Source organism: Carcharodon carcharias, chromosome 3 (assembly GCF_017639515.1).
Source record: "Carcharodon carcharias isolate sCarCar2 chromosome 3, sCarCar2.pri, whole genome shotgun sequence".
In the NCBI taxonomy this organism is placed as follows: domain Eukaryota; kingdom Metazoa; phylum Chordata; class Chondrichthyes; order Lamniformes; family Lamnidae; genus Carcharodon; species Carcharodon carcharias.
In genome coordinates this window covers 7,146,553-7,164,310 of record NC_054469.1, presented here as the reverse complement: position 1 = coordinate 7,164,310, position 17,758 = coordinate 7,146,553, and the positions used below count along the sequence as shown (strand labels likewise).

The window sequence follows — 17,758 nt, the reverse complement described above, 5'->3', positions numbered from 1 at the left end:
GCTTTTAAATCCTCCATCATCACCTCTCTCCCCAAAAAAAGCCTTGCACTGACTGTCTTTGTGAACTACTGTCATATCTCCAACCTCCCTCCCTCTCCAAAGCCCTTGAACATGTTGTCGCCTCCGAAGTCCATTCCCATCTTTCCCAGAATTCCATGTTTGAATCCCTCCAATCAGGTTTCTGCCCTGCCACAAGACTGAAACGGTTATCAAAGTCACAAATGACATCCCGTGTGACTGTAACAGGGGTAAACTTTCTCGTCCTTCTTGATCTGTCTACAGCCTTTGACACAGTTTGACCACACCATCTTCCTCCAACACCTCTCGCCTGTCATCCATCTGGGTGGGACTGCTGTCACCTGGTTCCATTCTTACCTATCTATTCATGGCCGGAGAATCACTTGTAATGGCTTCTCTTCCTGCTCCCTCACCGTTACCCCGGTGTCCCCCAATGCTCAATCCTTGGTTCCCTTTTGTTTCTTATCTACACACTGCCCCTCAGTGACACCATCCCTTGGCACGGCATTAGTTTTCACGTGCACTGATGACAGCCAGCTCTACCTCACCACCTCCTCTATCGACTCCTCCACTGTTGCTAAATTAGTGCCAGAATTAATGCCAGAACTCATTGAAGGCTACCTCTTCGACTAAGGTTTTGGTCATCTGACCTAATACTCCGTATCTGGCTTGGTGTCATAGTTTGTTTCAACTGGAATGTTTTGAGATGTTTCATTATGGGTAAACGTGCTGTATAAATATATTGTTGTATTTTAATCTCTATGTATTTAGTTATAGCTTTAGTCTAGCTTTTCTCTCAGGGCTGTGTCCAGTCTGTACCCAAACATCTCCTCTTTGACAGCCCCCCCATTGCTCATGAACTATTTTACCTGCTGGCCTTGTATTCCAATTCCCCTGTTCTTTCATTTTTTATTAATTAATTGAATTTAAATTCCACCAGCTGCCGCAGTGGGATTTGAACCTGTGTTCCCAGGACATTAGAATGGGCCTCTGGATTACTAGTCCAGTGACATTATCACTGTGCCACCATCTCTCCTGGACCACATCGTTTTTCAACTCACCGACATGAGCCCACCTATTGTTGAATATCAGTACATTTCATTTTTCCTCTTCCCTTTCCATTACAGCTTCCACTGAAACAGATTCCAATTACCCTACATCATTTCCCAGAATCAGATTGAGCACAACTCCCTCCCTCAATTAGCTGGATATATAAGAGCCTTTAATTTCCAGCTCGTTGTCTCTCTTTGATTCTCACAGCCTCTAAACTTTCTCAAGGGAATTTGCTGCTGTTTCTTGTGGGTAAATGATTGTCCGTTTGTGCTTCCACTCCGTTTGCAGAGCTTGAGAGTGTCTGTGCGAGGATGGGTGCGTTGTGTAAGAAATCCCGGATCGATTTCACCATGCCCAAGATCGAAGAGAGTGAAGCAGAGCCAGGATCCACCACATTCCAGAGGGAGCCGGTGAAACAGGAGATCCTGTCATTCCAGGCACTGGGAAAATTCCTGGGAAAAGCCAAAATGATGAAAATCGGTGAACTCGATGTGTCGCCCATCAACCCAGTCGAGGTCCCTGCAGCTTTTGCCTCATTGCTCACTCTTCCCCTGACCTAAGTTCTGGAATGCCTCTACCCCTGCCCCTGCTCCTGCCCCTTTCTTTGCCTCTCTGCTACTTTAAAACTCCCCTGAAAACCTAGCTCTTTATCCAAGCTTTTGGTCCCTAATATCTCTATGTGGCTCGATGTGAACTTCTGCCTGGTAATTGCTCCTGGGATGCATCAGGTGCTGTATAAATGAAAGCGATTGTTGTCACCCTCATCCACCAGTTGACTGTTTACCCAGCCCCTCTCAATGATTGAACTACACTATGCAGAAGGCACCTCGTGTTTAACTAACTTATTGGAGATTTTTGAAGAGGTAACTGAGGGGGTTGATGAGGGTTAATACTGTTGAAGTGGTCAATATGGATTTCCAAAAGGCATTTGATATAGTGCTGTATAACAGGCTTGCTAGCAAAGTTGAAACCCATGGAATAAAAGGGACCGCATGGATATGGAATTGGCTGAGTGTTAGGAAGCAGAGTAGTGTGCAGTTTTTCAGACTGGAGGAAGGTTTATAGTGGAGTTCTCCAGGGATTGGTGTTAGGACCCCTTCATTTCTAAGATTTATATTAATGATCTAGACTTGAGTGGACAGGGCACAATTTCAGAATTTACAGATGAGACAAAACTTGTGAACTGTGAGGAGGACAGTGACAAATTTCAAGGGCATGTAGCCAGACTAGTGGAATGGGTGAACATGTGGCAGATGAAACTTAAATGCAGAAAAATGTGAAGTGATTCCATTTTGATGGGACAAACGCAGAGAGACAATATAAAATAAAGGGGGCAATTCTAAAGGGGGTGCAGGAACAGAGGGACCTGGGTGTATATATGCATACGTCATTGAACATGGCAGGACAGGTTGAGAGTGTGGTTAATAAAGCATACAGCATTCTGGGCTTTATTAATAGGGGCATAGAGTACAAGAGCATGGAGGTTATGTTGAACTTGTATAGGACATGCCCTCAGCTGGAGTATTGTGACCAGTTTTGGGTGCTGCACTTTAAGAAGGATGTAAAGGCATTGGAGAGAAAGTACAGAAAAAATTCAAAAGAATAGTTCCAGGGCTGAGGAACTTAAGTGACATGGATAGATTGGAGAAGTTGGGACTGTTTTTGTTGGACGTTGAGGTTGAGAAGAGATTTGATAGAGGTATTCAAAATCATGAGGGGTCTGGACAGAGTAGACAGAGAAAGTGTTCCCATTGGTGGAAGGTTTGAGAACCAGCTTGGCAAAAGAATCAGAGGCGACATGAGGAAAAACTTTCATGAAGCGAGTGGTGAGGATCTGGAATGCAATGCCTGACTGTGGGGGAGACAGGTTCAATCGTGGAAGTGTGCAGGGCTAGGGAAGAAGGTAGGGAAATGGCACTAGGGTGCATTGCCCTTGCAGAGAGCCAGCACAGATGCGTTGGGCTGAATGGCCTCCTGCACTGTGTTGATTCTACGAGAAGGAGACTTTTTGGTCTCTGGTACCTTTTTGGTAGAACAATCCATTTAATCAAACATCCCGAGGTCCCCATGGATCTCTGCTCATGGGATTTGTACAACTTGTGTCTGGGTTAAATGGAGGATGTCCCCATTATTGATGGGACAGAGGATCTGTCCCATAAGGTACCACATCAAAGATTATTATGGGAAATAAAAGTACATGGATAGAAGATTGGCTGGCAGAAAGCAGAGAATAAGCATTTGGATTGGCAGGATGTGACGAGTGGAGTCCCACAGGGGTCTGTACTGGGGCCTCAACTTTTTACGATTTACATCAATGACTTAGATGAAGGGAGTGAATACATGGTAGCTAAATTTGCAGATGACACAGATAGGTAGGAAAGTATGTTGTCAAGAGGACATGAAGAGGTTGCAGACGGATACGATTCTGGTACGAGTCCCAAAAAGTTAATATGCAGGTACAGCAAGTAATTAAGAAGGCTAATGGAATGTTATCCTTTATTATGAGAGGGATTGAACATCAAAGTGTAAGGATGTTATGCTTCAGTTATACAGGGCATTGGTGAGATCGCATCTCGAATACTGTGTGCAGCTGGTCTCCTTATTTAAGGAAGAATGTAAATGCATTGGAGGCGGTTCAGAGGAGGTTTACTAGATTGATACCTGGAATGAGTGGGTTGTCTGAGGAAAGATTGGACAGACTGGGCTTGTTTCCACTGGAGTTTAGAAGAGTGAGGGGGTGATTTGATTTAAGTATATAAGATCCTGAATGATCTTGACAAAATGGATGTGGAAAGGGTGTTTTCCCTTGTGGGTGAGTCCAGAACTAGGGGGCACTGTTTTAAAATTAGGGGTCACCCTTTTAGGACAGAGATGAGGAGAAATTTCTCTGAGGGTTGTGTGACTTTGGAATTCTCTGCCTCAGAAGATGGTGGAGGCGGGGTCATTGAATATTTTTAAGGCAGAGGTAGAGAGATTCTTGTTAGGCAAGGGAAGCAAAGGCTATCGGGGGTAGATGGGAACGTGGAAATTGAAACAAGATCAGCCATGCTCCTGTTGAATGGTGGAGCACGTTCAAGGGGCCGAGTGGTCTACTCCTGTTCCTATTTCTTATGTTTCTTATGATCTATGGGAGGAGTGACCCTTTCTGATGCTGCCGGTGGACAGTCGCATACCAAACCCAGTCTCCAGCGGGCAGTGTGAAGTGGGATAAAACCAAAAACACTGCGGATGCTGGAAATCCAAAACAAAAACAGAATTACCTGGAAAAACTCAGCAGGTCTGGCAGCATCGGCGGAGAAGAAAAGAGTTGACGTTTCGAGTCCTCATGACCCTTCGAAGGGTCATGAGGACTCGAAACGTCAACTCTTTTCTTCTCCGCCGATGCTGCCAGACCTGCTGAGTTTTTCCAGGTAATTCTGTTTTTGTTGTGTGAAGTGGGAGACTGGCAGGGTGAGAGTACAAACATAGATTAATGTCACTTCTGACAGGTGGGCAGAGTTGCCCTCTGAACTGGTAATTGACCAGTGAAGGTTCTTGTTCTGGAATAAGAACATTAATGTCAGTCTTTTTCCTCATTTTGATTTTTTCCCTTTTAGCTCACGTTGGATGAAGTATTTCTCAGTTTTGAAGGTCAGTGACTGAGTAAAATAAACACAGTTTGTGGAATGATTGTTAAACAGAGGGGTGAGTAGGCGGGGCAGGGGTGAGTGAGTGGGGGAGGAAGTGGTGGTGAGTCAGGGGTGTGGGAGTTGGGGGGAGGAGGAGGCAGGGCAGGATGAGGGAGCAGGGGGAGGAGGTGGGGCACGGGGAGGAGGCAGGACTGGGGTTGAGAAGGAGGGTGGGTGTAGATTAAAGGGCGAGGAGGAGGAAGAGGGGTGGAGGCAGTGAGTTAGGGACCAGGGAGGAGAGGAGGTCAGGGAGACAGATGGTGTGTGGGGGAGGAAGGAGCAGTGTCGTGAACACTTTCTCTTTCGTCCAGCTCCGTACCTTCCCCAACACGAGTCTCTCAATCTCCCGTGTCCTATCGCCCTGCACTCCCCACCCTACTGTGCCTCTGCTCCGAATCACATCCCGGGTAGTGGGGAGGCAGGATAGGATACCGGGGTGAGCCTGGGAATTAGGGGTGAGGATGTGAGTGAGAAGGGGTGGTGTGTGGGTGTCATATTCTCTTCCACCCCCAAAGCAGGAGGGATGTATTGTGGGGATGTGAGGTGAGGCATGGGCTGATGGAAGGATTCTGTGGACTGTGTTGCGATGATGTGTTGTGTCTTTTGTCCTCTGCAGTGTCTGGGAGGCAACAACAGCGTGTGATCCCCTTCCGCTCATTATCCAGCTGTGATTTCTGCCCCAGCATGCACTTCTTCATCCTGTATCCCTGGCCACGGAGGGCAGAGGTCACTGAGGGTGAGTGACCCTATTTACCAGACAATCACCGGGCACCATGTGCAGAGACAGTTGGGGGAGGGAGAGGGAGAGAGAGAGGATCCTTGGGATGCAAGGGCAGGGTGAGATGAGGAAGGGACCTCTGGGAAGTGATGGGAAGGGAGGAAGGAGTCTCTGGGAGGGCTGCAAGAAGGGAGGGGTTATTAGGAAGCATTGTGAGGGGAGGGAGGGCTGGTAAGTGATGGGAGGGGTCTCTGTGTAATGGGGTTCCTGGGAAGTGGGGAGGGGGACAACAGGGTGGGTGGGTGGGCTGAGGGTAGTGAGGGACGGAGTTCCAGTCTTTTTCTCTCCCTTCTTACCTGTTTAGGGATTGTTCTTTTAGTTGTACTTAGTCCTGTGTTTCCCCCTCCCCTTAGACCTCCCCAGTTGTGATGTGGTAGTGAGACTGGATGAACAACAAACACTGCCTGACTTTGGAGAGTGGGTGGAGGCTGTCTCTAATCACTTGAGAGATTCGGTGGAGCTCAGGAAGCTGGATCTACATCAGGGTGTGGAGAGACTGCGTTCTCTCGGAGTGATATTCCAGGGCACTGATGCCAAGGTAACAGACTACCACAGCAACCACAAGAGAGCAGATCAGGGACATTACCTCATATCGAGGAAGGACCTCAGGTTCAAATTGAACACCGACTCATGGGGCAAGTGAGGAGGGAGCTTTCCTCTGTAGTGATAGGGAAAAACATCCGCCTATTTGCACACAGCAAGTTCCAACAAATTGTAAGAAACGAATGACCAGATAATCTGTTGGTGAGGGATGAATATTGGCCCCGACCTTCCAAAAGTGCGGCGCTCCCCCCGGTGCCAGCGCTCCCCCCCGGTGCCGGCCCCCCCCCCACCAAGTACTGAATTATGAGTTAAAGCCTCAAGTGGGCCTCGAACTAAAGATCTTCCTGCTCGGAGATGTAAGTTCTACCCACTGAGCCATGTTAGAGATTGAGATTGTGCTCTGATGTTGATCTGCCCCGATGGCAGGCCCACAGGCTGTTCCTGCTCGACACTGTCCCTGTGAGTTAGTCCAGGCTCCATGTTGGTAAGAGGTTGATGCTGTTGTGCCCTGAGTTATAACCAGAGACAGCTTCATCAGCCAGCATTTCAGACTCTGGTAAAAACCTTATTTCTGGGTGTCCGCTGTGGGGGAATCAGTGGCTGTGGCTCGGAATGAATTGTGTCATCTGCCCTGTTGGACATGTCTGTCCAGGGATGGGGTGGTGAGGACAATTTCTGGTGCTTGGGCATCTCCCCTAGCAGGCAGATTGTTCAATATAAACTTGCTTCTCACCGTAACAAATTCTCTTCCCTCAGGCTCTGGCGGAAGATGAGACGCCGCTCGCTGTGCCAAAGCCAATTAGTGAACTCTCGGCTTTCCTTTCGGCCAGTTCCTTCACTGGTGCAAACCAGCAGAACAGGAAGAGAGCGTGGAATGAGTGCCCGACTGAGGTCGACAGATTTAACCTGCAACAACCACTGCACTGGCAATTGACCTCATACGGGGCAGAGCCTGAAATACAGCCTCCGATATTAAAGTGAGTTCTCGTCTACCCCTGCCTCGTACTCCCGAATACCTTCTATCCAGCTCTCCCACTTCTCCACCTCACCCTCTAATCCAGGAATGACACCAGTTAACACTTAGCAGAGCAGAATTCTCAAAAAGAAAATCTATCAATTTTAAGGTGGTGTCGCAATGGAGACTCGGGGTGAATGTACCAAAATCTTCTCACTGCAGAACAATTTGAGATGGCTTTTTAAAAATAAAGCGCATTCAGGATCCTAGAATCATAAAAACTTACAACACAGCACAAGGCCATTCAATCCATTGAGCCTGTGCTGGCTCTTTGATAAAGTAGTTGTGCTTAGTCCCACATTGCTTCCTTTTGTCTGCAGTCTAAGTTCCTCACCCTCAAGTACCTGTCCAGCTGTTCTTTAAAATTATTTACTCCATCAGCTCCCTCCACCTTATCAGGTCGAGCATTTCACATCCCAACAACGCTGAGATCCACCTCCCCTCAATTTTTTTGCCAATGATTTTGAAGCTCCGACCTTCAGTCACTGGCCCAATCGATCGAGGAAGTAGTTTTACCATCAACTCTTTCCAACCCTCGCATTGATCTGATATGTCACCCCTTGATGCTCCATCGTGGAATATATTCAAGGAATATATTTTATAAGTAGACTTTTGGGGCCTCAGAATTGAGGATATGGGGAGCAGGTGGGAAAGTGGAGTTGAAACCCAAGATCAGCCATGAAGGTGTTGAATGGTGGAACAGACTCGACCGGCCGAGCAGTCTACTCCTGCTAACAGCTCTTGTATTAACCTTCTCTGTTCCAAGGGGAACATCCTAACTTTTCCACACTCTCCCCGTAACTGATGCCTCTTATCCCTGGTAGCCTGCTGGAAAATCTCCTCTCTTCCCTATCTAAGGCCTTCGCATCTTCCCTGAAGTGCAGAGACTGGGATTCTCCACAAGACTCCAGCTGAGGTCTAACCTGTGGGTTAGAAAGAACGAGTGTAATCTCCTGGCTTTCATATTCTGTTCCCCTGTTTATAAACCCAAGCTGCCATTTGCCTATTTAATCACCTGCTCGGTTTGCTGTGCCACCTTTAAGGTTTTGTGTATATGAATACCAAGGTCTTCTCTGCTCGTCGGCACTTGTCAAATTGTGCCACTTATAGTTTTCTATCTTACTTGTCAGTCCACCCAAGGTGCATGAGTTCCTTTTTGACTTTATTAATGGAGGCATGGGGTTCAAAAGCTTCAGTTGTGTGAAGAAAGAAAAGAGAGACTTGCATTTATATAGCACCTTTCACAACTACTGGAAGTCCAAAGTGCTTTGCAGCCAATGCAGTATTTTTTGAACTGTTGCGATATAGGAAACACAGCAACCAGTTCACACACAGCAAGCTCCCACAAACATCAATGTGAGAACCAAATAACCTGTTTTTGTGTTGATTGAGGGATAAATATTGGACGGGACACCGGGGAGTAACTCCCCTACTCTACTTTGAAATAATGCCACAGGATCTTTTACATCTAGCCAAGCAGCCAGATGAGGCCTCAGGTCTTATCAGAAAGGCAACACCACTGACATTGCGGCACTCCCTTGGTTCTGCAGTGGAGCATCAGCCTAAGATTTGAACCAGAACCTCCCGACTTGGAGGCGTGGCAGATGTTTTTGGGATTATGGCTTGGAATATTGTTCTTGGAGCAGTGAAGGTTAAGGGGGAGATTTAATTGAGGTGATCAAAATTATGATGGGTTTTGATCAAGTAAAAACTGTTTCCACTGGCTGGAGGGTTGGCAACCGGACGCCACGGGTTTAAGGTAATTGGCAACAAAAGCGTGGAAGCAGATTCAATAATAACTTTCAAAAGGGAATAAGTTGGATAAATATTTGAGGGGAAAAAATTTACAGGGCTATGGGGGAAGAAAGCAGGAGAGCAGGAGAATGGGACTAATTGGATAGCTCTATTACCAAGAGCTAGCACAGGCACAATTGTGGAACTAGAGCAACTAGGGATGGGCAATAAATGCTGGCCCAGTCAGTGAAGCCTACATCCCATGAATGAAGGAAAAAAGGAATGACTGCCTCCTGGAATTTATTACTTTTGAAGATGGTGGTGAGCTGCTGTCTTGAACTGCTAGTCTTTTCCAAGTGGTGGATGAAATGGCTTCTCCCCTTAAGCCTTTTTACATCAAGGATGACATCAAGAGCTCACATGAATACAGCAAGCCTATGGCCACATTACAAAACGCCACTTCTCTGAACACAGTCCATGTGGTGTAGGTACACCCACAGTGCTGTTAGGGAGGGAGTTCCAGGATTTTGGCCCAGCGACAGTGAAGGAACGGTGATATATTTCCAAGTCAGGGTGGTGAGTGACTTGGAGGGGAACTTGCAGGTGGTGGTGTCTGCTGCCCTTGTCCTTCTAGATGATAGTGGTCGTGTGGAAGGTGTTGTTGAAGGATCCTTGGTAAATTCCCGCAGTGCATCTTGTAGATGGTACACACACTGCCACTGTGCGTTAGTGGTGATGGGAGAGAATGTTTGTGGACGAGGTGTCAGTCAAGTGGGGCTGCTTTTGTCCTGGATGGTGTTGAGTTTTGAGTGTTGTTGGAGCTGCATTCATCCAGGCAAGTGAAGAGTATTCCATCACACTTTCTTTGTATCCTCACTAGCTATGGTTGAGGTCCCAGAGGACTGAAGAATGGCCAATGTTGTTCCATTGTTTAAGAAGGGTAGCAGGGATAATCCAGGAAATTATAGGCCAGTGAGCCTTACATCAGTGGTAGGAAAATTATTGGAGAAGATTCTTTGTGACAGGATTTACTACCATTTGGAAGCAAATGGGCGTGTTAATGCAAGGCAGCATGGTTTTGTGAAGGGGAGGTCTTGTTTCACTAACTTGATCGAGTTTTTTGAGGAAGTGACAAAGATGATCGACGATGGAAGGGCAGTGGATGTTATATACATGGATTTCAGTAAGGCCTTTGACAAGGTCCCTCATGACAGACTGGTACAGAAGGTAAAGTTGCACGGGATCAGGGGTGAGCTAGCAAGATGGATACATAATTGGCTTGGTCATAGAAGACAGAGGGTAGCAGTGGAAGGATGCTTTTCTGAATGGAGAGCTGTGACTATTGGAGTTCCGCAGGGATCAGTGCTGGGACCTTTGCTGTTTGTAGTATACATAAATGATTTGGAGGAAAATGTAACTGGGCTAATTAGTAAGTTTGCAGACGACATTAAGTTTGGAGGAGTTGCAGATAGTGAAGAGGATTGTCAAAGGATACAACGGGATATAGATCGGTTGGAGACTTGGGCGGAGAAATGGCAGATGGAGTTTAATCTGGACAAATGCGAGGTAATGCATTTTGGAAGGTCTAATACAGGCAGGAATTATACAGTAAATGGCAGAACCCTTAAGTGCATCGACGGGCAGAGGGATCTGGGTGTACAGGTCCACAGGTCACTGAAAGTGGCAACACAGGTGAATAAGGTAGTCAGGAAGGTATATGGCATGCTTGCCTTCATTGGCAGGGGTATTGAGTATAAAAGCTGGGAAGTCATGCTGCAGCTGTATAGAGCCTTGGTTAGGCCACACTTGGAATATTGCGTGCAATTCTGGTTGCCACATTACCATAAGGATATGGAGGCATTGGAGAGGGTGCAGAGGAGGTTTACCAGGGTGCTGCCTGGTCTGGAGGTCATTAGCTATGAGGAGAGGTTGGAGAAACTTGGATTGTTCTCACTAGAGCGACAGAGATTGAGGGGCGACTTGATAGAAGTTTACAAAATTATGAGTGGCATGGACAGAGTAGATAGTCAGAAGCTTTTTCCCAGGGTGGAAGAGTCAATTACTAGGGGACATAGATTTAAGGTGAGAGGAGAAAACTATAAAGGAGATGTGCGGGGCAAGTTTTTTACGCAGGGGTTAGTGAGTGTCTGGAATTCGCTGCCAGAGGAGGTGGTGGGAGCAGGTACGATAGTGGTGTTTAAGAGGCAGCTTGACAAATACATGAATAGGATGGGAATAGAGGGATACGGACCCCGGAAGTGCAAAATGTTTTAGTTGACGGGCAATATGATCGGTGCAGGCTTGGAGGGCCGAAGGGCCTGTTCCTGTGCTGTACTTTGTTCTTTGTTCACATTCCTGACTTGTGCCTCGTAGATGGAGGACAGGGTTTGGGGAGTCAGGAGGTCGGTTAATCTTAGCCTCTGACCTGCTCTTGTAACCACAGTATTTATATGGCTGGTCCAGTTCAGTTCAGGTCATTCCCTGGCACTTGCGTGGTGTGAATGTTACTTGCCATCTATCAGCTGAAGCCTGAATGTTGTTCAGGTCTCGGTGCATGTGGACATGACCTGGCAATAAATGCTGGCCTAGCCAGTGATGCTTACATCCATAAACATTTTTGGGTAAGTGGGACGCAGTGGGGTGGAAAGGTTTTTCCAGATTTCTGTTCCTAAGCACTGTCCTATTAGGTTGCACCCTTGCACTGTATAGTGCATTAGAGGACTACACAGTCAAATAGCCAGCCAAGGCCTGCAGCTCCAGGCCCAATGATAATGGACCACCTTTCCAGAGGGAGGGGGTAGCTAGTTTTGTGGGAATCCACAGCCCAGGGAGTTCAGTTATCTCCCGGGAGTGGGAGGTGATGGGCAGAGAGGAGTGGGGCTAGAACGTGGGACTAGACTGCTCCTGGGGTCTTGCTGCAGTGTGTTGCTCTGTTTAACACAGCTCTGCCTTACCTTTTACATCTCTTGTTTTTCTCAGGAAGGAGAAGAGAGGTGAGCAGGACTCGAGCTCCTCCCAGGATTGGGTCAACAGGTAGGTGCTCACTGGGAAACTGACCCCAAACATTACCCTGAGGCCAACTCTGAGGAATCCTGCACTTTCCCCTCTCAGTCCCTTTCTGAGGGCTGGGAAACATGACCCTCCTGCCCAGGCACAGATTTGAATTTGTTCCCAGATCAGGATCAGGAATCTGTGCGTAAGGAGGAGCAGCAGATAATGGACATCGATTTCTCTAGCTACTTTGGCACCCCAGAACATCCTGAAGCACTTTATATCCAGTTAAATACTGTCGAAGTGTAGCCACTGTTGTAATGTAGGAAACACGGCCGTTAATTTGTGCACAGCAAGATTCCACGCACAGCAATATGGTAATGACCAGAGGGGTAAATATTGGTCAGGAACCAGGAAACTGTGCTGCTGTTCAAGAGAATGGCTCTGGGATTTTTACAGACACCAGAGTGTACACAGGGCCATGGCATCAACAGCAGTGCAGTGTGCACTCAGAACAGTCCATCGAACGTTGGGGTGCTGACCCTCCACCGCTGGGGGCGCTCCCTCGGCGCTGACCCTCCACCGCTGGGGGCGCTCCCTCGGCGCTGACCCTCCACCGCTGGGGGCGCTCCCTCGGCGCTGACCCTCCGCCGCTGGGGCGCTCCCTCGGTGCTGACCCTCCGACGCTGGGGCGCTCCCTCGGCGCTGACTCTGATGTTGCGGTGCTCCCTTGGTGCTGATCCTCCGACAGTGCGGCGCTCCCTCGGCGCTGACCCTCCGACGCTGCGGCGCTCCCTCGGCGCTGACCCTCCGACAGTGCGGCGCTCCCTCGGCACTCACCTTTCTTTGGTGTTGGCTCTGGATGCTTCAGCCTGGATTATACGGTTGTTTCGATAATAAATTTGAACCCATGAGCTTTTGACTCAGAGGTGAGAGGTGGATCGCTCCCCCATTGAACATGATGGATTTATTAATGGAAACATTTGAGTTCCTGGGATAGAGATCAGGCTGAGATGACTTCAGGAATGGCTTTGAACATGCAGTAAGGGTTTGATGTAATTCCTGATTTTATTTTCTCTCTGCAGATCAATGCCCCCTTTGTTTAAACGGGAAATCATGGAGAATCCCACGAGTGGGGAATTTGGGAAGCATTGACCTGTAAATTGGGTACCTGAGGCCGCTGCCCACGTGTCCAGACTGACCAGCTGTTGGTCTGAGTGCCTGCCAGATGTCAGCTTGCTGCATGTAAACTCTCAGTTGCCTCTGTATGGTCATCACATTCCACAAGCCATGGGGAGAAACATCCTGCTGGTGTGGGCTTGAGGGATCTTTATTCTGCATCCGGCTGAGCTGTACCTGACCTTGGTGTGCTTGATGCTGAGAATGGGAAAACTCCTGTCGCCTCATCTCTCCTTCCTGAGTTGAAATTTGGTGGAAAGCTTCTTGACTGAATTATTTTCTGGCCAATAAAGAGCATTTAACCGAGAGTGTAAACGGGGAGGTTTCGAGTTTGCTCCAGCTTTGGTTTATATGATGACTAGAAACAGTTGAATGTATGCGGCGTGCTGGGGCTTCAGTTACTTTAACCTGTGGGAACGAGGTTAACGCTTCAGCCCAGCTAACAATCACTTAAAACGGCAAAAACAAAAATGCTTCACTCTCCCAGCCCTGATTTCCTGAATCGAGTTTGTTTGTTCACTTTACACGTACTTTTAAAGTTCACAGCATCTTGTCCGTGTCTCGCTCGCGTTTCCATCTGTTGGTGGACTGAGTAGTTGTGTGTGAGATTGTGCCGATTGCGTTCACTGGACAGAGTTGGGAATTATACTGACATCCTTGCACTATTCTGCTATTTTTAAAATTTTGTCAGTTACCTGCTGATTCATTGCAGTTGTTCGGGAAAGGTTAAAGTATTATTATTGCAATAATTGCTGCTTGTTCTGTTTTATGTGTTACTCTGTATCACTGCGAGATGGGAATTGTGAGAATCTTTTGAACTAAAGATTATCTGCTGCTTTGTCTTTTTTATAAATCCTGTTTGTGCCGCACACTTTGTGGTCAGAATCATGAATGCATTTGAGATGTTTACAGAGTTAGGAACAGCCCCTTGAGCCTGTTATACCATTTAATCAGGTCATGGCTGATCTGTATCTTAGTTCCATTTTCCTACCTTGAAGCTACAATCCTCCACTTACCAAACAAAAATCCATCATTCTCATTTTTAAAGATGACCAATTAGCCTCCATCTTCCACCACTTTTTGGGGGAGAATGTTCCACTCCCCTGTGTGAGAAGTGCTTCCTGACATCATCCTTGAATGGCCTGGCTCTCATTTTAATGTTATGCCGCCCACCCCCCCCCCTTCTTTTGGACTCTTCCCCATCAAACAAAGTGGTATCTATCAACCCTATCAACTATTAAAAATCATCTTAAACACCTCAAATAGGTGACTTCTTAATCTTCTACATTCTGGGGAACGTAAGATTAGTGTGCACCCGTCGTTATAATGTACTGAGGTTCTGGGTGATGAGCTTCTCAATTTGCTACTTTCCCTCGATATGCTCCTCCACTGCCCCCCTCCCCAGGTGATTGTGGAGCTGCACTTGGAGAGTTTAGCGATCCAACACAAGAATCTTTTTTATTCATTTATGGGATGTGGGCTTCTCTGGCTGGGTCAGCATTTATTGCCCATCCCTAGTTGCTCTTGAGAAGGCGGTGGTGAGCTGCCTCCTTGAACCGCTGCAGTCCATGTGGTGTAGGTACACCCACAGTGCTGTTAGGGAGGGAGTTCCAGGATTTTGACCCAGCGACAGTGAAGGAACGGTGATATATTTCCAAGTCAGGATGGTGAGTGGCTTGGGGGGGAACTTGCAGATGGTGGTGTTCCCCATGTGTCTGCTGCCCTTGTCCTTCTAGATGGTAGCGGTTGTGGGTTGGCAAGGCACTGTCTAAGGAGCCTTGGTGTGTTTGCAGTGCATCTTGTAAATGGTACACACTGCTGCTACTGTGTGTCGATGGTGGAGAGAGTGAATGTTTGTGGATGGGGTGTCAATCAAGTGGCTGCTTTGACCTGTTGGAGCTGCACTCCTCCAGGCAAAGGGGAGAATGTTCCATCACAATCCTGACTTGTGCCTTCTAGATTGTGGACAGACTTTGAGGAGTCAGGAGGTGTGATATTTGTCACAGGATTCCTAGCCTCTAACCTCTTGAGCCACAGTATATAGTTCAGTTAAGTTTCTGGTCAATGGTAACCCCCCCCCCCGTCAGGATAGTGAGGGATTCAGCGATGGTAATGCCATTGAACGTAAGACATAGGTGCAAAAGTGGGCCATTTGGCCCATTGAGTCTGCTCCGCCATTAAGTGAGATCCTGGCTGATCTGATAACCCTCAACTCCACTTTCCAGCCTTTTCCCCATAACCCTTGATTCCCTTACTGATTAAAAATCTGTCGATCTCAGCCTTGAATATACTTAACAACCCAGCCTCTACAGCCCTCTGCGGTAAAGAATTCCACAGATTTACTACCCTCTGAGAGAAGAAATTCCTCCTCATCCTGGTCTTAAATGGGTGACCCCTTACTCTGAGATTCTGCCCTCTGGTTCTAGGGGAACCAACCTCTCAGCATCTACCCTGTCAAGCCCCCTAAGAATTTTATGTTTTAATAAGGTCGCCTCTCATTCTTCTAAACTCCAATGAGTACAGGCCCAACCTACTCAACCTCTCCTCATAAGAAAATCCCTCTATACCCAGGATGAACCTAGTGAACCTTCTCTGGACTGCCTCCAATGCCAGTATATCTTTCCTTAGATAAGGGCACCAAAACTGTTCACAGTATTCTAGGTGTGGTCTAATAGTGCGTTGTATAGTTTTAGCAAGACTTCCTTATTTTTATCACAAACAAAAACAAAAATAGCTGGAAAAACTCAGCAGGTCTGACAGCATCTGTGGAGAGGGACACAGTTAACTTTTCGAGTCCATATGACTCTTCATCAGAACTAAAGAAATAGAGAAATGAGGTGAAATATAAGCTGGTTGAGGGGGGGTGGGGACAGGTAGAGCTGGATAGAGGGCCAGTGTTAATTGGAGGCAAAGAAGAGATTGCCAAAGATGTGATAAGACAAAAGGATAAAGGGGCGTTGACAGTGGTGAAATTAGCTATGGAATGTGCTGATGGTGACATTAAGGGTAGAAAGCAGGACGAGCAAGGTATAGATAGCCCTAGTGGGGTTGGGGTAGGGGGAAGGGATTGAAATAGGCTAAAAGGTAGAGATAAAACAAAGAATGGAAACACATTTAAAAATAATAAATAGGTGGGGAAAAAATATATTAAAAAAAGTATATAAATTATTGGAAAAAGGAGGATCGGGAAAGGGGTGGGGATGGAGGAGAGAGTTCATGATCTGAAGTTGTTGAAATCAATGTTAAGTCCAGAAGGCTGCAAAGTGCCTAATCAGAAGAAGAGATGTTGTTCCTCCAGTTTGCGTTGAGCTTCACTGGAACAATGCAGCAGGCCAAGGATGGACATGTGGGCATGAGAGCAGGGTGGAGTGTTGAAATGACAAGTGACAGGGAGGTCTGGGTCATGCTTGCGGACGGACCAAGAGTGTTCCGCAAAGCGGTCACCCAGTCTGCGTTTGGTCTCTCCAATGTAGAGGAAGCCTTGGGAGCAATGAATGCAGTAAACTAAATTGAGGGGAGTGCAAGTGAAATGCTGTTTCACTTGAAAGAAGTGTTTGGGCCTTTGGACGGTGAGGAGGGGGGAAGTAAAGGGGCAGGTGTTGCACCTTCTGTGGTTGCATGGGTAGGTGCCGTGGGAGGAGGTTGAGGTGCAGGGGGTGATGGAGGAGTGGACCAGGGTGCCCAGAAGTAAACGGTGCCTATGATGCTGTTGGGGTGGGGGGGGGGGGGGGTTGAAGGGAAGATGTGTTTGGTGGTGGCATCATGCTGGAGTTGGCAGAAATAGCGGAGGATTATCCTTTGAATGCGGAGGCTGGTGGGGTGATAAGGGAGGACAAGGGGGACCATATCATGGTTCTGGGAGGGAGAGGAAGGCGTGAGGGCGGATGCGCGGGAGATGGGCCGGACACGGTTGAGGGTCCTGTCAACCACCATGGGTGGAAAATTTTTATATTCCATTCCCTTTGAAATAAAGGCCATTTCATTTGCTTCCCTATTACCTTTTGAACTTGTATGTTAGCTTTTTGGGATTCATGCACAAGGTCACCCAAATCCCTCTGTGTTGCAGCTTTCTGCAGTGTTTCTCCATTTAAATAATATTTAACTCCTCTATTCTTCCTGCCAAAGTGCATAACCTCACATTTTCCCACCGTATATTCCATCTGCAACTTTTTTGCCCACTCACTCAACCTGTCTATATCCCTCTGTAGATTCCTTGTGTCATCACCACCACTTGCCTTCCCACCTATTTTTGTATCATCCACAAATTTGGTGATAGTACATTCACTTCCCTCGTCTAAGTCATTAATATATATTGCAAATAATTGAAGCCCCAGCGCTGATCCCTGTGGAACGGCACTAGTTACAGGTTACCATCCTGAAAATGCCCTCTTTATTGTCGTCTTTCATTTAGTCAACCTTCTATCTATGCTAATATACTACTCTGAATGGGCTTTTATCTTATTAAGCTTTATGTGCGGTACCTTATCGAACACCTATTGGAAATCCAAATATATTACATCTACTGGTTCCCCTTTATCTATCCTAGTTACTTCCTCAATTCTAATAAATTTGTCAGGTATGATTTCCCCTTCATGAAGCCATGCTCACTCTGATTAGATTATGTAATTCTAAATGCTCTGCTATTACATCCTTTATAATACTAACATTTTCTCAATGACAAATGTTAAGCTAATTGGCCTAAATTTACCTGCTTTTTCTCTTCCCCAACCTTACCCCCCTCCCCGCCTCCTTTTTGAATAAGGGTGTTACATTGGCAGT

At 47.1% G+C, this 17,758-nt stretch overlaps 1 protein-coding gene across 3 annotated transcripts in view; it reads left to right on the top strand.

Moving 5' to 3' along the window:
* The window catches only part of LOC121275693, an 89,894-nt gene extending 76,046 nt beyond the window's left edge, over positions 1-13,848 (top strand). For all 3 annotated transcript variants that reach the window (XM_041183259.1, XM_041183258.1, XM_041183257.1), the window contains 7 exons: positions 1,360-1,586; positions 4,668-4,701; positions 5,356-5,475; positions 5,871-6,055; positions 6,817-7,037; positions 11,789-11,842; positions 12,886-13,848. In XM_041183259.1, the coding sequence (XP_041039193.1) occupies positions 1,360-1,586; positions 4,668-4,701; positions 5,356-5,475; positions 5,871-6,055; positions 6,817-7,037; positions 11,789-11,842; positions 12,886-12,955 (911 nt within the window). In that variant the 3' untranslated portion in view covers positions 12,956-13,848. The remainder of the gene's footprint in view (positions 1-1,359; positions 1,587-4,667; positions 4,702-5,355; positions 5,476-5,870; positions 6,056-6,816; positions 7,038-11,788; positions 11,843-12,885) is intronic.
* The last annotated feature ends 3,910 nt before the right edge of the window (positions 13,849-17,758 follow it).